This window comes from Entelurus aequoreus, linkage group LG19 (assembly GCF_033978785.1).
Source record: "Entelurus aequoreus isolate RoL-2023_Sb linkage group LG19, RoL_Eaeq_v1.1, whole genome shotgun sequence".
Taxonomy (NCBI): Eukaryota; Metazoa; Chordata; class Actinopteri; order Syngnathiformes; family Syngnathidae; genus Entelurus; species Entelurus aequoreus.
This window is the reverse complement of record NC_084749.1, coordinates 32459868-32481108: the sequence shown is the minus strand read 5'-3', so window position 1 is coordinate 32481108 and position 21241 is coordinate 32459868. Positions and strand designations below refer to the sequence as shown.

Here is a 21241-nt window from a genome sequence, read left to right as displayed (position 1 = left end):
GGGATAGGCTCCAGCACCCCCGCGACCCCGTAAGGGACAACCGGTAGACATGGACAGATGGATGTCTGTATTTCACTCTAAACCTTTTCTGTTAAGCCTTCTTTGAACAGTCAATTGTTTTTATGTCTTTAATCACAGGCAGAGCCTGTGTTGTATAACAGCCTTTTGTGTGTCTACAAGTATAGACAAGCCAATATGATTAAGTCTCGCTGTCTGCCATTGGAAGTGCATTACACACTATCTAATAAAACATCCATAATCTGAAATTAACCCAATTAGTCTGACATTCATACTCTAATTAGACAAACACGAACACTGTTATCAAAGGCAGCTAATGGCTCATGTGTTCTTCTGCTTTGAAGCCTGGCCGACATACACAGACTGAGTAATTGCAATGAAAGTATAGGTTAGGGAAAGGTGGAAACTCCACATCTTAGGTAAAACACCTCGGAGTTGTCACGGCCTTGGCAGCGGGTGCACTTTAACTGTCAGTCGCATTTGCCTTACATGAAAGAGGATGCATGAACCTCGCCTAAACTCCATTTCAAAAGGACGTTAGTCCACAAAGCAAATAGCTTTGTCAATAATTATGAAGGGGAAGATAACATGTGGGAGGAAAAACAATGAAATAACACAAGAACAAAACAATGACACTGCCTGTTTACACGGGCTTTTCAGATCTTCATAATGACTGAATTACCCAACAGATTAAGTTTGCGATGACTAATAAAAAGGTCACACCCCTACCAAAGACATCAAACGTAATTTCCCAAAGTCACAACTCGGGCTGTATCCCGAGAAAAGATGTCCGATAATGGCTTTTTTGCCGATATCCCGATATTGTCCTACTCTTAATTACCGATTCCGATATCAACCGATACCGATGTATACAGTTGTGGAATTAACACATTATTATGCCTAATTTTGTTGTGATGCCCCGCTGGATGCATTAAACAATGTAACAAGGTTTTCCAAAATAAATCAACTCAAGTTATGGAAAAAAATGCCAACATGGCACTGCCATATTTATTATTGAAGTCACAAAGTGCATTATTTTTTTTAACATGCCTCAAAACAGCAGCTTGGAATTTGGGACATGCTCTCCCTGAGAGAGCATGAGGAGGTTGAGGTGGGCGGTGTTGGGGGGCGGCGGGGTTGAGGTGGAGGGGAGGGTAGAGGGTAGCGGGGGGTGTATATTGTAGCGTCCTGGAAGAGTTAGTGCTGCAAGGGGTTCTGGGTATTTGTTCTGTTGTGTTTATGTTGTGTTACGGTGCAGGTGTTCTCCCGAAATGTGTTTGTCATTCTTGTTTAGTGTGGGTTCACAGTGTGGCGCATATTTGTAACAGTGTTAAAGTTGTTTATACGGCCACCCTCAGTGTGACCTGTATGGCTGTTGACCAAGTATGCCTTGCATTCACTTGTGTGTGTGAAAAGCCGTAGATATTATGTGATTGGGCCGGCACGCAAAGGCAGTGCCTTTAAGGTTTATTGGCGCTCTGTACTTCTCCCTACGTCCGTGTACACAGCGGCGTTTTAAAAAGTTCTAAATTTTACTTTTTGAAACTGATACCGATAATTTTGAAACCGATACCGATTATTTCCGATGTTACATTTTAAAGCATTTATGGGCCGATAATATCGGCAGTCCAATATTATCGGACATCTCTAATCCCGAGTACCGGTATTTTTTGGTGTTGGTTTCTAATTGGGTTGGTCGAAGAGGACTGTTAAAATTCGGGACTAATGATACGGCTATTGGTCCTTTTTTAATCCAGCTGACTGTCGTAATTGTGACACTTGCACGCTTACATTAATTTAGGTGCCGCTGCAAAGCATAAAAAAAGACAAGGCGGAACAGCCAATCGGAGTCAACCTTTTAATTTATTTACACCAATTACATATAGTACTGATAAGAATACAGATGAATACTGGTATGGATAAAGAATATAGATATTGGTATCGGTATCGATAAAATCCGAACGATATACATCCCTATATACAAAAAAGATCAGTTAGAATAATACATAATATTGGATATAGAGAACATTCAAACCTTTTATTCATTGAATTGAAAATACTAAAATTCCAAGACAGTGAATTTGTAAATAGCTAAAATTATGCACAAAGCAATCTATAACCTGACCTGGAAGGTTGTGAGTTCAAACCCCGGCCGAGTCATACCAAAGACCATAAAAATGAGACCCATTTCCTCCCTGCTTGGCACTCAGCATCAAGGGTTGGAATTGGGGGTTAAATCACCAAAATGATTCCCGAGCACGGCCACTGCTGCTACTCACTGCTCCCCTCACCTCCCAGGGGGTGAACATGGGGATGGGTCAAATGCAGAGGATAATTTCACCACACCTAGTGTGTGTGTGACTATCGTTGGGACTTTAACTTTAACTTTAACCTCCTACCCAAGAATGTACAACAATTCTTCTCAACAAAAGACAATAAATATAATCTTAGAGAAAAATGCACTTAAAAACATTTGTATGCACATACAACACTTAAGGCTTTTAGTATATCAGTATGTGGAATTAAATTATGGAATGGATTACGCAAAGAAGTCAAACAATGAATTTATATGATCTAATTCAAGAAACTCTTCTAACTAAAGTGTTTACAAAATACAAAAAAGAAGAACCATGTTAAACATTTTGAATTTATTGATAATCCTATTTATCTCACCATATGAAATACAACTTTCTTCACTAATTATTATTTACTTATTTTTGTTATTAATTATGAAGTATATTGTGAATAAATTGAGAACCGTAAGTGAACAAAAGTGCTAGCAATTGCTATGTAAAGGAAAAGGGGTAGGATCAAATAAGCTCTGCTTCTTCCTACTCCTTTTCGAACATGTTGAAAAGAGTAACTGGAAATAGTGATGTATCATGTTGTATGCATGTATGTTCGAAATAAACTCAAACTTAACTCAGCTAGTCCCAACTCTCTGGACAGACTGACAGACCACTTTTACGCTGAACCCACGTGTAAAAGCTTATTCAGTAACTGTAAACCTAATATTCTGCCAGAGAAAGTTACAGTATAAAATGTAGTAGACAAAGACAGGCATTCTGCCTGTGTAGGAAAGCTGGGTAAGCATGAGACAACATTGAGGTAAAACATCTTATTCTTCTTCCACTTCACTGTGAAATATTTGATTAAAGGCAGATTAAAAGGGATCAAATTCCTTATCAAAACGCAATCTGTGCTCAAGGTATTGGACTGCAGTGTCACAGGCCATTAGCGTTACTGAAACCCAACATGGCAGAACAGTGAAATCTCCCTGAGGTACTTATCCACACTTCTTTGGATGTCCTGGGAAAGGAGGCTTTATAAGAAGTGTTGAGGTGACTTTGTTTCAAAAAATCCTTCATAGCTAACACTACGAATAAGAAAAAGCAGGATGTATTTAGACTATGGAGGAAAAAGGACCAGTTGCACATGCTTGACTGAGGCGGACAATTAAAGGAGTTCAATGCATTGGACGGATTTAAATAAGAACACTGAAAAGATACAGTAAGTGAAAAAAGGAGGTCGAAGCCTTTGGGTAGATGGAGGCTGTCACATCTGATTACGCTTAAATTAAACATGCAGCAAAAATCGTAAGTGAATGATCTATCACAAGTTAAAAAGGTCTTCCAGAGATAATACTAAAGGAATTTAATAAATACAGCACAGATACTGTAGCTGCATGTATGCCTCTCTGTGTGAAGAATTCCGTGGTAGTGGTGTTTGGTAAAAGATCCCAGCAGGAGATGAACCGTACAGCTTAGTGTACACAAACATTGTGAGCTATCTTGTTTGGAAGTATGGTCGAAGGGAGAAATGACAATGGGCAGGCGAGAAACACCCTAGGTGTTACGTTGTACTGTGCATGGAATTTAAAAAAAAGGATTGCACTTATTAAGAGCCATGCACCACTCTATTATTTCTAGAGAATCGGAAAATGGTTTGTTTTGGGTTGGTTGAACAAATTGATGGATTGTGTGCAGTGTTAATGTCATTGACCACCATGAGGATATAAATGATAAATGATAAATGGGTTATACTTGTATAGCGATTTTCTACCTTCAAGGTACTCAAAGCGCTTTGACAGTATTTCCACATTCATTCATTCACACACACATTAGGATTCTGGCGGGAACTCTCGTTCAACCCTTTTTCGATTACGCATGCTCCTCCTGGTGCCCTAGCACCTCCAAAACCCTCAAATCTAAGCTCCAAACATCCCAGAACAAGCTAGTCAGATTACTTTTAGACCTCTACCCCAAATCACACCTCACTCCTATCCACTTCTCCAAAGTGGGCTGGCTCAGGGTGGAGGACAGAGTAAAACAACTTGCACTGAGCCTGGTCTATAAAATCCGCTACACCTCCCTGATCACGAAGTACATGTCAAACTACTTCCTTAACGTAAATGACTGCCATAACCACAACACCAGGGGGAGCTCCACTAACCATGTTAAACCGATCTAACAAAGGTCTTAACTCATTCTCTTTCTATGCCACATCAATGTGGAATGCGCTCCCAACAGGTGTAAAAGAAAGGGCATCTCTATCCTCCTTCAAAACCGCAATAAAAGTACACCTCCAGGCAACTTCAACCCTAAACTAACACCCTCCCCAGATTGTTAATAATCAAATGTTTTTCTTATGCTTTCTGATATCTCTCTCTATGTCCACTAATTGCTGAACATATCCTACCAAGTCAGACCTACACTGTTTCAATGTCCATTTCTCCGATGATGCAATTGTTGATGCTGATTGTTGATGACAGAAGTGTTGATACCAACCAAACCTAACCCCCCCCCCCTCCCCCCTCCATATCCCACACCCCGGATTGTAAATAATGTAAATATTGTAAATAATTCAATGTATATACTCTGATGATTACCTTGTGTGATGACTGTATTATGATGTTAGTATATATTTGATAGTATATACAGTATCTGTATCATGAATCAATTTAAGTGGACCCCGACTTAAACAAGTTGAAAAACTTATTCGGGTGTTACCATTTAGTGGTCAATTGTACGGAATATGTACTTCACTGTGCAATCTACTAATAAAAGTTTCAATCAATGAATCAAAAACAGACCAATCATTTCTGCCATCGTTGTCGTCTTGACTAAAAATAAGACGATAACCGATCAAAACAAATGCACGATGGGATAAACAATGACAAAATTACCAGAAGGATTCTTCAACAGACTTAAATGTTGACAGAAACAAAGTTATTATTTCTATTATTTTTATATATGATTTTGTACACGGGTGGGACAAGTTCGAAGTGTATCCAGCGTGTGAGAAAGGGGTGCAGGGTGGAAATACGAAGGAGATCCAATCAAATCTACAGTCTTTGTGAGGTAGGGAAGTTGGAGTTTCCGCCGCCAAAACAATACCGTCCACCGTAAGAAGTTACACATTGCAATATGTCTATGCCTGGGAGAAAGAGTAGACATATGGACACTTTTCACCCTATGGAGAACAATGCGATGTGTAAACAGTGTGAGCCGTTATCACTCCTAAAAACTAACTGGCCGGCGAGTCATTCTGATATCTACGGTCATACAGTAGTTGATATAACAGGGATGTGCCGATCAATAAGCCCCTGATCAATATAATTTTTAATGAAAAAGTATGTGACCGCCAATGCTGATTAATGCCTTTTAATACCGATCACAGACGCTGATCCTCTCTGGCTGACGCTGTAATAATTTATAGTCCCCCGGCTGACAAGCTAGCAACTATGTGTATCTTCATACACAGTGTGGAGCCGCTCCCTTAAGTTCTAATAATCACCCATATTGCAGCAAGTAAACTACATTTCTTAGTATCCTACGTATCTTCATCAAGTATCATATATCACTGGAGGACGAGGCTAAACATGTTACACAACGAGGACAAGATAAGGGGCAGGCATGCTAATAGGTACGCTAAACCAAGAAACACGTGATTAGTAAACTTTAAGAATGGGACCGCATTGCAGCAGAAAGTAACCAGCAAAATCAACAAGTCGATTGATAAGAGCCTAGAAAGAGGATAACATAACAACTATTGTTGTGTCAGCATTGTCCTTGTCAGAGGTACACAAACACATAACAGGAGGGCAGATCAGTCCATAAATTGGTGGTGTCAATACCAATGGTTTTATCAGTAAATTATCGATACAGGAGTAATAAGATCGATATTTTCCTCATCTGAAAATAGTTTTTTTTCTCTTTTTGTTAATGTTTACACATTTAAGGAATAATTCCCTAGACACAGGACGACTTTGAAGGCAAAAACCAAATGATTTAGTTGTAGATAGTAGACAGTAGTTTTTGCTTTTGTTTAGTTATTGCATACTATTGACTTTGGTTTGTTCAAATAATTAGATGTGCTAAAAGAGAATAAGGAACTGGCTTAAATATTGTGCTTACATTGTTTAGCTGTCAGAAACACTCCCATAAATACATTGAGGATTTTAAAGGTAAAACATGTGATTGGTATCGGTATTGGTGTCGTGACAGAAATGGCAGCATAAAACCCTAATTGGAACATCCTTATTTGGTTCGGGCATCTGGTCAGGATGCCACCCGAACGCCTCCCTAGGGAGGTGTTTAGGGCACGTCCGACCGGTAGGAGGCCAAGGGGAAGACCCAGGACACGTTGGGAAGACTATGTCTCCCGGCTGGCCTGGGAACGCCTCGGGATCCCCCGGGAAGAGCTGGACGAAGTGGCTGGGGAGAGGGAAGTCTGGACTTCCCTGCTTAGGCTGCTGCCCCCGCGACCCGACCTCGGATAAGCGGAAGAAGATGGATGGAATATATATATATATATATATATATATATATATATATATATATATATATATATATATATATATATATATATATATATATATATATATATATATATAGTATAGTAAGACCTATGAGCAGGTCTACTTTTTGTTTTGAACTTTGTTATTGAGATGCTTTGCAGGTAACCTAAAAAAATGTGGTTTCAAGCAATGTTTAAACATCCCTTATCTTTTATATTTCAGCCCATTAAATGTACTTTGATTTCAGTTGACTAAAAGGTTGTACAGCTTTGTCAACTGAAACTACTGTAGACTAAAGCTAAATCCATTTAAAGATGACTGTATATGATTAAAACTAAAAATACATGTTCGTCAAGATACAGTACAATACAAGCCTGCCATTAAAAGAGGAACTTAGAACATTCCCATAATCCATCTCTTTTAAGATGAAATGTATACATTTTTTAGAACAAGTTGAAAATGTTTCCAAAAATGTGTTGTCGATATAAAGCAATGATATTTCGAGCGAACTGCTTAGCATATCCCTCTTTTAATAAATTCAACATGTGTACCAGTTTTGTCAGCTCCAGACAAACCCTATGAAATACTAACATGTTATGAAACTAGTTCACTGGACCACTTGAGTTCTTTGAGATGAAAGTGAAATAATGACATGTCATATTTTCTCCAGTAAATCAAGTGGAAACTGACACATAATGAAATTATGAGTCCATACTGTACTGTATATCCCAGCAGGGATGGGCAGAGAATACATGACCCCTGTCAACAAATCACTCAGGTAAAAATGCTTGTCATTTCCCAACATCTGGTGTGGACACTGAGGGCAGAGCAATGTGTCCCGTTTGGCATTACTTGTAAGAAGCTGCCATTCATTCCGTAAGATGAGTGACCATACAACAAGTGTATGTGTGTTTTTCAGCTACCTGAAGTGCTTGGTATCCAGTGACCATGCATGTTAAACTGATTGCATATCACTATTTTTGAACTCACTTACTGTATGTATTACCGTTATCATTCACCAAAAGAACGTCCTTAAAAGGCACAATTGCCCCTCCGGGTGTGATTTGTGACCTAATGTTAAGGCTTACGCTGCTGAACTATTTGTGCAAGTCAGCTCTGGGGATTGTCTGTAATTTCATACATAGTTCCAGCTAAACGAATAGATAGTTTAAACCTTGATAGCCCACATCCCGGGCTGCGGGTCCTTGATGTTGACGACTTTGGCAGAGTTGGGAATGTGCAAGAGCTCTGTCAGACCATCACTCTTCCCCATGATCTTCCCTGAAGGGAAAACATGAACATGACGTGATTGTTCACCTCTTCTGGGTATTACAACAAACATAAATTCATGTTCAACACCTACTAATGCATGATTCAGTATTGCATACACAGTGCATTTTAATATCTCAGTAACCTTATCTTACTGACTCATTCTGGCATTCTTTCTTAAACTCTAAGGACCTGTCCACACGAATACAGATATTCTAAAATTGCATATTTCTGTTTTTGTGTTTTGGCCTCTCTTCTGCACGCAATTGTCGGTTTATGTTCTTAAAACTTGAGCTTTTGGTAAAACTTTGGCCAGAGTTGAGATTTTTTTCCCCCCTCATAACATGCATGAGTGATTAAAAACATATAAATGATGTTTCCTTTGCTGTGTGGGATACAGTAAGCATCTAATATCACGATACAGTGGTATGTGGACTTACAAGTACCGCAACTTACAATTATTTTGAGATACAAGCTGTCTCTCGGTTTATTGTAATGCTTTTAGTTGCGAGCATGAATTTGAGTTGCGAGCCTCCCCTCCACTAGTTGGCGTACCGATTTTTACAATGATCTCCATAAGATCCGCTCCAAAACATCCGGTTTTACTCGCTAGAATTGACTTATAGATAGAGATTGACATAATTTTGTTTCCCAACCATTAGAAATGAGAAAGTGGGTGTGAAGGGCAGTCCTAAAAAGAAGAAGCATATGATATTTAATAAATTAAATAAAAAGATACTCAAAAACATGGCCAAGTGTGTAGCTGACTTGGCGAGGCTAGTCTTCACCATATTGAAACAAGCCAGCTTTTGTGCCAGCCGAGGATGATACATTAACATCTAACCAGCAGACATTTATCCATGAACATAAATAAGATGCTAATGGTGTATTTGACAGAGAAGAAACATACTGTAGAACATTTTTTTTCAAAATAAATACTCTACATATTATTATATTACTTCGGAAAATTAATAATTTTTATTACATTATATTCTACTGTTTTTAAACAATATTTATTATGTAAAAGTTTGTTTTTCTTTTAAAAGGCATGTTACATCTTAGTATTTTAAGTTACAAGCTCAGCCATTGAACCAATTAAGCTTTTAAATTGATGTAATAGTCTACTGTATTGTATTGATGTAATAGTCTACTGTATTGATGTCCATAGACAATATAATGTGTGACAAAGTCAGTTGTGACTGCTTTTTAAGGCCCCCGATTGTCCAAATGAACAGTCAATAAATAAACTATTATGTAGGCAGGTGATTTTTTACTACACTTGTGTGGATTAAGTTCTTTCGACACTAATGTGCATTTATGAATATATCTGTGTTTGTGTAGACATGGCCGTAAACAAACAATAAATCACAACAATGACTACACAGTACAATGCTAAAACCTTGTTTTAATTCACAACTTCAAAGTGACTGTGTCCCTAAAGGACAGTTTTAAAAAATGTAATTTTTTACTACTGTTTATGATACTAGTTATCCTACCTTGGGGGTTTGTAATCTGGATGTCAGGTGCTAGGCCACTGAGGGCAACTGTGACTTCCTTGAGACTGGGGTCAAAGGGTATCCGCCAGGTGTTGCTGACCCCAGTAAAGTGATCCGTTGACAACAGGTGGACTTTTGAAGACTGCACAGCTTCCTCTACCCATTTCAAAACCTACGGCATACAAAATGCAGGCATTTCTTATAGACAATACATCCTTACAAAGGTCTAAGATGGTGTAACAACCTAATGAATTTGATGTCTCGTGATTGACTGAAACAAAAATATGTGCAGTATAAGGTTATAAACCCTTAGCTTCCAGGATCAATACAATAAAATCCATTCTAATTTAACGTATTTGCTTCTCTTGCCTTCTTTTGAAAACGTCAAAAGGGGAAGAGAAGCTTTTTGTCTTTTGATTTTCCGATAACTGTCAAAAGTATTACCACCCAGTACGTTGATTTTGCAGTTTTGCCATGATTGATTGCTTTTATGGCTGTGGCCAAAGAATGTCTTTATGATTCCAAATACTTTTCCTATGACTCAGAGAACCTGAATACTGTAATGCAGTCCTGTTCAGCAACGCTCTTACCTCATTGACCTGTTTCTTATCTAGATGGAAGACCTGTCCAGAGCTGGTGGAGGCAATTTCTTCGTACACCTTGTAGCCAATGTGAGTCCTGTCATCGCAGTCTCCCGTCAATACAAACACAATCTAGGCACACACATTACAAAAATGAATGATCACCGAATGTCGATTACAAAAAATAACTGTTAAACCTGGGATTGTTTCTGTTGAATGAGCTGAAGGACTTCATAGGTGAGCTTGTAATCTTTGGACCGGGCATCTGTAAAGACGTAAATGAAGGATCCAGGCAGCGAAATCTCCAAGGCAATTTTGATGGCACCAATGCTCATCTCCGGACAGTCCCCACCTCCCTGACATCAGAAAGCTATAATTAGTAAATCATTTTTGTAAACATATATACATCAAATACATGCCAGCACGTGACAGGTTGGACTTGTGTTTATTGTTGTCCTGTGTTTTGGTATATAGTCCCAGTTTACCGCACTTATTTTTAGTTCCACTTCCACTCTGAACGACTCTGGTTTCCATTCTAGTCAGAGTGTCAGTTGCCACAATCGGTAGCTGTGACTACCGGCACGGCACCGTAACGGCTCCGCCATTTCGAAGCTCTCTGGCAAATTCAGACAGAGCTTTTATTTTTGCAGCAGCACGGCAAAAGGATTAATGAAAAATCAGATTGTGCGGGACAAAAAGTTATGCACGAACACAAAATAAATTGTCCGTTTTACTTTCAATATAAAATAAGCTGGGTTCAAGGCGGGGACGGCCCTGAAGTCAACTGGTCAAGGTTTTCAGACCTAATTTTACCCTTTTGACACAATGTGAAGTAAAGTGAATTATATTTATACAGCACTTTTCTCTAGTGACTCAAAGTGATTTACATAGTGAAACCCATTATCTAAGTCAGTGGTTCTCAACCTTTTTTCAGTGATGTACCCCCTGTGAATTTTTTTTTAATTCAAGTACCCCCTAATCAGAGCAAAGCATTTTTGGTTGAAAAAAAAAAGAAAAAGAAGTAAAATACAGCACTATGTCATCAGTTTCTGATTTATTAAATTGTATAACAGTGCAAAATATTGCTCATTTGTTGTAGTCTTTCTTGAACTATTTGGAAAAAAAGATCTAAAAATAACTAAAAACTTGTTGAAAAATAAACAAGTGATTCAATTATAAATAAAGATTTCTACACATAGAAGTAATCATCAACTTAAAGTGCCATCTTTGGGGATTTTTTTTTCTAGCAAGCAACAACACAACAGTAACATCTTCCCTAGTGAATTTTGTACACACACACACACACACACACACACACACACACACACACACACACACACACACACACACACACACACACACACACACACACACACACACACACACACACACACACACACACACAAACACATCTTATTCAACTCCGGCTAAACCGGCCCTCCTATCAGTTGTTTTTTGACACAGGACCCCATATCTCCATATAGCTGAATATGATTATTCAATTTTGAACCTCCATAATCAGCATGTCCTCATCCATTTGTGCCAGCGAGGTGAAATTAGGTCTGAAAACCTTCGACGATCTCTCCATAAAATAACAAAGTCAGTGATTCATCCTGCTAAATTCAATGTTCTTTTTCGGTAGACCCGAAAGCCAGTTGGGCGTGAGGTCAGTCCTAAAGTAACAGCAAGATACAGAGACGGGAAACACAGATTAGAAAAGCATGTGTGACAGTGTGATTGCTCTTCTTTGGTTCGTATCTGTGTCTGGCCTGCTTGCTCGGGTCAAAGAAAGACGTACTCTGCGGCATTCCAGCAGACACGTGACTGTCTGCCGGAGTATTTTCAATAGCTGGCGAGATGCAAACACATCTGGAATGGAGTGACCCATGGTTTTTTAGGCCAAGAAGGAGATACCTGTAGTCCTCCGAATCCTTTCAGACGCTCTCATGCCTGAATGGCCAAAAGTAAAATCCCTATATACCGCTTTGGCCCCTGAGATTGACCCAAATAACGAGCCAGGTCCTTCAATGATCTACATGACAGAAATGTTGGACATACAGTATTGGCAAGTGGAAGCGTGAAGGGAGAACAAATAGCCACGGTTGAGAAGCTGCAACTAAGAGGAAAATGGAGTGTCTCCATTCTCCACACGACAAACTTACGCACCAGAATACACAAACTCATGCCAAGGATACAGAGACAATGGTCGAGGTTCTCTGAGGGATTATTGCCTCTGTCTTTGTCACCATTAGTCGAGAGGAGTGTGCAATTGGTTACTTGGTCAATCTAATCTGGGTTTTTCCTTTTGCATGTATTTGCAAAAATAATTATTATTATTTAATTCGCAATATGATAGTGTTGAGCTGTAAATCATCTGGCTGTTGTAAGGACGCGAAGCCACTCCAAAAAGAAAAAGGCTTTTGTACAGGCAATAAAAAACTACATTTCTGAGACATGTTTCATCGTCAGTGGCAGACTGTCTGACTAGGCTTCATCCTCCATATCTAGTAAACATTTCAGCATGAGGTATTTCAGCTTGCCGCCAGTCCAAACCTTTATGAACCTGATGCCTGTTGAACCCACCTGAACATACAGCTCCCTCAGCTCATACTGGAATTTCTTGGGGTCTGTTGTGATCGTTACTGGGCCGATTTCTGTAAACAAACACACATTCCTTATCAGAAAAAAGATAAACATTACATTCTCTTGACCTTAGTTTAGGCAAATGCTTTAAGACAGTGTTTATTAACCATAGGGCCAGGGCCCACAGTTAGGCCATGAGCGCCTCCTAGAGGGCTGCCAAAAAATATGTGTTTCTCAGGTGGGCCGCAGAGGTACTCAGTTGTAATACACTTTTACACCACTTGTGGCAGTAATGAGAATATTAAAAAAAATTAAAGAAGTCTGGAACTAAAGTCATAGAGAAATTTCTTAAGCGCAAAAATTATGTGATGAAGTTTAGTTAAGAAACATATTCATTATTTATTTAGTTTAGTTGTTTTATTCACTATTTACCATGAATTGATTTACGTGGACCCCGACTTAGACAAGTTGAAAAACTTATTGGGGTGTTACCATTTAGTGGTCAATTGTACGGAATATGTACTGTACTGTGCAATCTACTAATAAAAGTTTCAATCAATCAATCAAAAAGCACAGAATAATTATATGTACATTTATTGTTTGTCTATTATTTATTAGTGCCTTCTTATGCAGTATATTTGATTAGCACTTATTTTTCTCATCAGTCTGACCTAAGCCTAAGGTTTTATGTGGTAAATAAATATTCCTCCTTGTGATTAACACAGGCTTTCATATCATTAGACAAACTAAACTGTAAGTATGTTAAATTTAATTATAGAAAAAAAATCAATCAAGATTAAAATGAAAAGTACGTTTACTAAATCAGTGTTATTTGAGTGGGCCCCTAAGACCCTCGGTGGAAAAGCTGGGCCCTGAGGTCAAAAAGGTTATGAACCCCTGTTTTAAGACAACTCAGATGAGTATATGACATGTTCAGTGGAATATAGATATTTACATAACAGGAAATGTACAGGAAATGTGGTTATAATGATAATGATAATTAATTAGATTTATGTAACACTTATCTAAAAACTCAAAGCGCTTTACAGAGAGAACTGAAATCCCATCATTTGCTGCTCAGTGGCTTGTGGGTCCGCCCTGAGATCGGTAGGCCGTGAGTTCAAACCCTGGCCGAGTCATACCAAAGACTACAAAAATGGGACCCATTGCCTCCCTGCTAGGCACTCAGCATCAAGGGTTGTAATTGGAGGTTAAATCACCAAAATGATTCCCAAACGCGGCCACCGCTGCTGCTCACTGCTCCCCTCACCTCCCAAAAGGTGGAACAAGGGGATGGGTCAAACGCAGAGAGTAATTTCACCATACCTAGTGTGTGTGTGTGACTATCAGCGGTACTTTAACTTTAATTTATTCATTCCACATTCACACCGTGATGGTGGTGAGCTACATTTGTAGCCACAGCTGCCCATGGGTTAGATTTATTAAAACATGGCTGCCAACTTGCGCCTTGCACTGGATGTTCATTCACATGCATTCACCTGTGTGGGTGGCACCGGGAGCAAGGTGGGTGAAGTGTCTTGTCAACGGACACAACAGCACTGAATAGGATGCCGTAAGCTAGATTCATACCAGGTATCCTCAACGTTTTGAACGGCCGCACTACCATCTTAGCCATGCCGCCCCAAAATTATTCTATGTCATTTTCATAAAAGCCACTTTGCGTTGTTAATTAATCAACTGAACTGAAGAAGGACTTGACTGGGCAAGTAACTACATTTTTGATAACACATAAAATAAATAAAAGTACATTAAGCCGTAAAGAAAAATGCACAAAGGACAAGGGGTGTCTTAGAATAGTCAACTATTTGATGATTCAATTCAGTGGAGCCTGGATGATTCGACTATCAACCGTGCAATCGAATCGTCTGACATTGAACAAGTCGAGTACATGTGACCGCATGTGTAGTGGATGCGTTGAGAGGGTGTTCTGAGACGGCGGAGATGTGGCCTGTCTGGAAGCGCCACTGTCAGATTGGAGCTCCCCGTAGGAAACAGAGCACGCCGTGCAATATTGCACCTTGTGCAGGCCAAAACCCGTCGTTGGCCACGGTAGGACTTCCTGGAAATTGGACATGGTGCGCACCGGGATGCGACGCCCACTGGCACATAGCTTTGAAAAGTTGGTTTAGAGAGGAGGCCTCCTTCACTGCTTCCCTCCAGCAAAATGTAAAAGATCACCTACGAAAACCTTGTTACGACTTTTACGTTCTCTAGATAGTTGAGTTTGATCGTCTTCGCGAACACTGCTGGAGCCAAAGATGCGCCGATCCGAGGACCTCATTAAACCATCCAATTGCTAATGTGTTCATTTGTTTATCTGAGTGTTTTGGCCTTCGTCTTTGAGGAAGAAAAAAGTCTGTTCATTTGTTCGGATCCCGATTAGCTGTGCTCTTATAAAAAACAGAACATGTTTTGCTCGTAGTGGACTAAACTGACTATGAAAATCCTAAGTCAAAGACGGCCCTACAAGGGACAATCATTTTTATACTTTATTATAGGGCACCTCTCACCAAAATTATATGCAAAAGACTTCAAGAAATGCTCTTTAACTGTCCTAGTCAATATTCTTTAAATATAATTTTTTATGTTAGTCAGATGGACAAACATCATTTCTCAGTGGCTGATAATTAGCTGAACATGCAGTAATGGTTAATACTGTTTGGATACAAAACCCCGGATCTGACCCTTACCCCATGTGTGCACCATTTCACCACCAGACTACACGCACCTAAATACTGTAGCCGGGTTTACAAAATATTGCGGTGTCTCCAGTTTTCATGGAAACCAGCCCATGCGTAGAAAGCCTTTGTTGATGATCGATCCATGGGAGTGTATGCAAGAGGGATGAGGTTACCAATCACGACTTGTCTTCTTCTGAATCCTTAAAAAGTCCAACACAATCTAATGACAACGTTTTCATGTGTTATAAAAAGCTGGTTTCAACCAGATTCATGCAATATCTATCTTTATTTTTAGTGCATGTAAACGTAGTAATTGTTCCTTGGTGTTGCACCAAAGGATATATTTTTTTTCCCCTGTTACTGATTTGACTACACTGTCTAAAAAAATTATAAATGTATTATTTGAGGCATATTTCTGGTGTATGTTCGCATATTTGTTAGTTCTACTCAGTAGAATATACTTATACAGTCAGTCAAGGGCAATAAGCACACACACACACACACACGCACACACGCACACACACACACACACACGTTTAGTTCACATCATGCAATGAATCCACGGTGTGTTCCGTAATTCTGGCCAAGCGTTGACCCAAGGAAAGCCATCTTGTCTTATTTTACTGCACAAACATGGCATTCGGTTTGTAGCCCTGCCAGTGTTGGTAGTCACTAGTGATTCTCAGCTTACTTTGTTTTATCTGTTAATGAGCTGCTAAGCCCCTTCTTGAGTCAAACTGGGTGACTTCAGCCACTGCAGCTGTGCTGTGGAATGAGCGTGATGAGGGCTGCAGAAAACACATCTGTAGACTCAGTTTTCTTGTTCAGAGAGTAAGAACAACATGCTGAGCCACTATTAAAGGCCTAAACCTGAAACAGCACCTAGACTATTTACACAGGCAAAAGTTATTTAAATAAGTAAATAAGTTAGCTGAAAACGCTTTTGGAATTTATTCATGACTTTTTTTATAGAAATCCCAGACCTTAACCCATTATGAAGTGATGCGAATTATATTTATATAGCGCTTTTCTCTAGTGACTCAAAGCGCTTTACATAGTGAAACCTATTATCTAAGTTACATTTTAAACCAGTGTGGGGGGCAGTGGCAGCAGGTGGGTAGAGTGTCTTGCCCAAGGACACAACAGCAGTGACTAGGATGATGGGAGCAGGGATCGAACCTGGAACTCTCAAGTTTTGCCATCCCTGGCAAAACTTTGGTATTAGCCGTAAAAGCTAACTATGGCAAGCGATAAGCTAGCATTTACAACAACATGGAACGCGTTTCAGTTTGTAATGCACAACACAACGCGATAAGACACCGATTTGTACTGACTGAAAAACATGAACAATCATATTACAGCATCTGTAAAGTATTAGCCCACATTTCATGTTTTGTTTGTACACAGCTAGCCACGAAGCGTATGTATTGTAGTTGTACTAACACGCATGACGTGCTGCCTGTATCATGATCGATATTATAGTGACTCACTCGATGGACAGTTGTCTGTTTGGTCCAGCTGGCCGGGGAAGTTTTTTCTGTTTTTTTGGGGGTGAGCGCTCTATTTATGTCGAAATAGCTTGTCTCCAAATTCCCCCATTTGCAGCTTCGAGTCGCTTTCACCTCACTCTTCATCCTCTTCTTCATGCTCGTTCTAGAAGCAGTAGTTAATTTATTCAGGTTCAAAAAGGTAAGGTTGTGAATTCTCATTTGTCCAAAAATAGTTGTCTTCGTTGTTTGTAACCAAGTCTGCCATGATTAAAAAAAACACACTTGTGTTTGATTCAGGAAGTAGGAACACACATGTTGCCAGAAGTCAGACGTGGAAACAGAAATCAATGCGCGTAAAAAAATCAGTCCGAAAATGATTGCAATGATCAAAATACGGTAAATATTGAACATATTACATATTGTCATGAACGTGTCTGTTACTACATTATATATACACTTGCATTGTGTATATAAAACATTGCTGTTTTAGATGGCTTTGAAGGCTACAATCATATTTTATGTAGCGCTTTTCTCTAGTGACTCAAAGCACTTTGCATAGTGAAACCCAATATATAAGTTACATTTAAACCAGTGTGGGTGGCACTGGGAGCTGGTGGGTAAAGCATCTTGCCCAAGGACACAACAGCAGTGACTTGGATGGCGGAAGCGGGGCTCGAACCTGGAACCCAAGTTGCTGGAACGGCCCCTCTACCAACCGAGCCACGCCGGATTAGCCGCATCTTCCATGTGTTTTTTATCATCTTTAAAATCCTGATTTAAAAAAAAAAGATGTGTGTTCTTGTCCATCATAATGATTGTGAACTATAGGCAAAATTCCCCAAAAAGTGCAGTTCTCCTTTAAATTATTGTTAATAATATTATTAAATTCACAACAATTTTCTTATACATTATTCTGCTCCACTAGCTTCCCCTGACTGCATGTCATTGCAGTGTAGAGAGGGATAACCACTCACTTAGATTCAAATCCAAACTGGCATGTTTGAATACAAAACCCTAAACCAGTGAAGTTGGCATGTTGTGTAAATCGTAAATAAAAACAGAATACTATGATTTGCAAATCCTTTTCAAACTATATTCAATCAAATAGACTGCTAAGACAAGATACTTAAAGTTCCAACTGGAAAACTTTGTTAATTTTTGCAAATATTAGCCCATTTGGAATTTAATGCCTGCAACAGGTTTCAAAAAAGCTGAGACTGAGAAAGTGGAGGAATGCTCATCAAACACTTATTTGGAACATCCCACAGGTGAACAGGCTCATTGAACCATCCGGATTGTTCTAGGCGCAAAGTTCAAAAGCCAGCATCTGTGATGGTAAGGGGGTGTATTAGTGCCCAAGACATGGGTAACTTAGACATTTGTGAAGGCACCATTAATGCTGAAAGGTACATACAGGTTTTGGAGCAACATATGTTGCCATCCAAGCAACGTTATCATGGACGCCCCTGCTTATTTCAGCAAGACAATGCCAAGCCACGTGTTACATAGTAAAAGAGTGCGGGTACTAGACTGGCCTGCCTGTAGTTCAGACCTGTCTCCCATTGAAAATGTGGGGCGCATTATGAAGCCTAAAATACCACAACGTAGACCCCCGGACTGTTGGACAACTTAAGCTGTACATCAAGCAAGAATAGGAAAGAATTCCACCTGAAAAGCTTCAAAAATTGGTCTCCTCAGTTCCCAAACGTTTACTGAGTGTTGTTAAAAGGAAAGGCCATGTAACACAGTGGTAAAAATGCCCCTGTGCCAACTTTTTTGCAATGCGTTGCTGCCATTAAATTCTAAGTTAATTATTATTTGCAAAAAAAAAATCAGTTCGAACATTAAATATCTTGTCTTTGCAGTCTATTCAATTGAATATAAATTGAAAAGGATTTGCAAATCATTGTATTCTGTTTTTATTTACGAATTACACAACGTGCCAACTTCACTGGTTTTGGGTTTTCTAATATCTTACCTCAAAAATGTTTGCAGATTCATGTTATTTCAGATGCATAAAACATTAATATTTTAAATACAAATACAACTGGAGGACCTTCGCGTTATTGGTGCTTGGGCCCTAAATACATAAACACAACATGCGAAGATATCTTTTGTTATTGATTAAAGGTGTTGCATTTACAAGCGTGCATGACTGCATTCCATATGGAAGAAACCTGAATGCAATCCTGGCTTCAAAAGATAGGAAATAGTTTTAATGCCGTCTCGGTGATGACAAAGAACACATAATTGGCATGAACGACGCCAAGTGAATGAACTCAGAGTCAAAGAATCCTGGCAAGACTGTCAAAAAAGAACATCCCCGGAGAAAAATGACCAGCACAGATCAAACAAATAAAACTGTAGATATGCATCTTTGAAATGTTTCTTTATCCTGTTGCTACAGTAATGCAAGTTGACATTAGCAAACTGCAAGCCAATCATCAAACAGTACAGTGACTCCAACCTGTAGTTCAGTATTCTTACAGCATCCCTCTGTAATGCTGCGAATCAAGCCCACATCTGCACATCACATGCGAGATTAAACACTCAAATAAGAATCTAATGAGGTGGAATAAAACTGGGCAAATGTCCCAATCGTAATCTCATTTTCGCCTCACCTCACATCGGAATCACACACGTGTTCAATGTCGTGTGACTTTCCAAAACAGCAAGGAATTCGGAGGCGTCACAGTTTTTGTTTACAATACAGATGACAAAAGTAGGGTGCCAAAACCTCATTTTAATCAACAGTATGTACTCTTTTTGAGATTTTGAAATATAATTTCCTCAGTCGGCGTGTATTCCTACGTTACAAATATAGCGTGTGCCCTGTCAGTATCGATTTATGTCTGTAACAGTTTACAGGAGCATATTGTGCACAGTAATAATTAGGGTGATCCAAACCGATATTGATATCAGATATCCAATATTACAGTCTTTTCCATTTGCTTACACACAATTTTACTAACTGTGTGTCTTTTTTCAAAAGGATTTACACACTTTTCCAAACACAACATTCCATTTTCTTAATTCCTAGATTATTTGCAAAATGAGACACTTCGGTCAAAACATATGCCCATTCATCAAAATAAGGCGAGCATTTGTAAAAATGCAGTTTTATTGTCATCTCACTTACACAGACTTCAAATGATAAGACACTATTGGAGTGAGTTACCCAAAATTGTGATAAATACAAAACACATTTGTAAAAAACCCTATTTTACTATAAGAAATCACATGTTTGGGGCATTTTGCCCGACCCTTTTAGCATATGTGATGAATGATTACTGTAACTTGACAAAATATATTGGCAAGTCCATAGCGATCGTTATTGTTTACTTTGAAGTGGGCCTATACGAAAGGACCTAAAGAGAAAGTAAAAATTTAAATCTAAACCAAATTATTGAACATAATTGTTGTCTTAATTTGTGTTGTTAATAACACATAAATCGCTTAATCAATCATGATAGTTTTGAAGTCGCCCCCCATCCACACCCCACACCCCACCAACCCTAACCCCCTACTGTCTTACTCAATGAACCATTCCATATTACTGCACTTGAATAAGGGAGATTAAAACATTTTTTTTTGAAAATGAAGCAGAGTTACCCAAATAACGTGGAGAATAGAAGACGAAATAGTTTTTATTTAAGCTATCCAAGTGACACTGAATGTATGTGTTCTAGAGTGTAGGATGCAGAAGTGGCTTGGAGAGTGACGCGTTTCATCTCAAATAGTAGTTAAGTGTTCAAAATCGGTAGGTTGTGAGTTCAAACCCCGGCCGGGTCAAACCAAAGACTATAAAAATGGGACCCATTACCTCCCTGCTTGGCACTCAGCATCAAGGGTTGGAATTGGGGGTTAAATCACCAAAAATGATTCCCGGGCGCGGCTACGCTGCTGCCCACTGCTCTCCTCACTTCCCAGGGGGTGATCAAGGGGATGGGTCAAATGCAGAGGACAAATTTCACCACACCTAGTGTGTGTGTGACAATCACTGGTACTTTAACTTTAAAATAGTAAACTGCACACATGTTTAGCCTTAAAAAGTGTTTATACTGTAAGTACCATATTTTCCGGACTATAGAGCACACCGGGATATAAGCCGCACCCACTAAATTTTAGAAGAAAATAATATGTTTCCATTAGAGATGTCCGATAATATCGGACTGTCGATATTATCAGCCGATAAATGCTTTAAAATGTAATATCGGAAATTATCGGTATCGTTTTCAAAAAGTAAATTTTATGACTTTTTAAAACACCGCTGTACGGAGTGGTACACGGACGTAGGGAGAAG

General features: G+C 39.1%; 1 protein-coding gene across 3 annotated transcripts in view; it reads right to left on the bottom strand.

The window, feature by feature from the left end:
- The window catches only part of hmcn1 (hemicentin 1), a 265771-nt gene that overhangs the window by 171089 nt on the left and 73441 nt on the right, over positions 1 to 21241 (bottom strand). For all 3 annotated transcript variants that reach the window (XM_062028319.1, XM_062028320.1, XM_062028318.1), the window contains exons 2-6: positions 12747 to 12817; positions 10361 to 10519; positions 10173 to 10295; positions 9583 to 9754; positions 7992 to 8098 (exon numbers count right to left, since the gene is read on the bottom strand). In XM_062028319.1, coding sequence (XP_061884303.1) covers positions 7992 to 8098; positions 9583 to 9754; positions 10173 to 10295; positions 10361 to 10498 — 540 coding nt within the window. In that variant the 5' untranslated portion in view covers positions 10499 to 10519; positions 12747 to 12817. The remainder of the gene's footprint in view (positions 1 to 7991; positions 8099 to 9582; positions 9755 to 10172; positions 10296 to 10360; positions 10520 to 12746; positions 12818 to 21241) is intronic.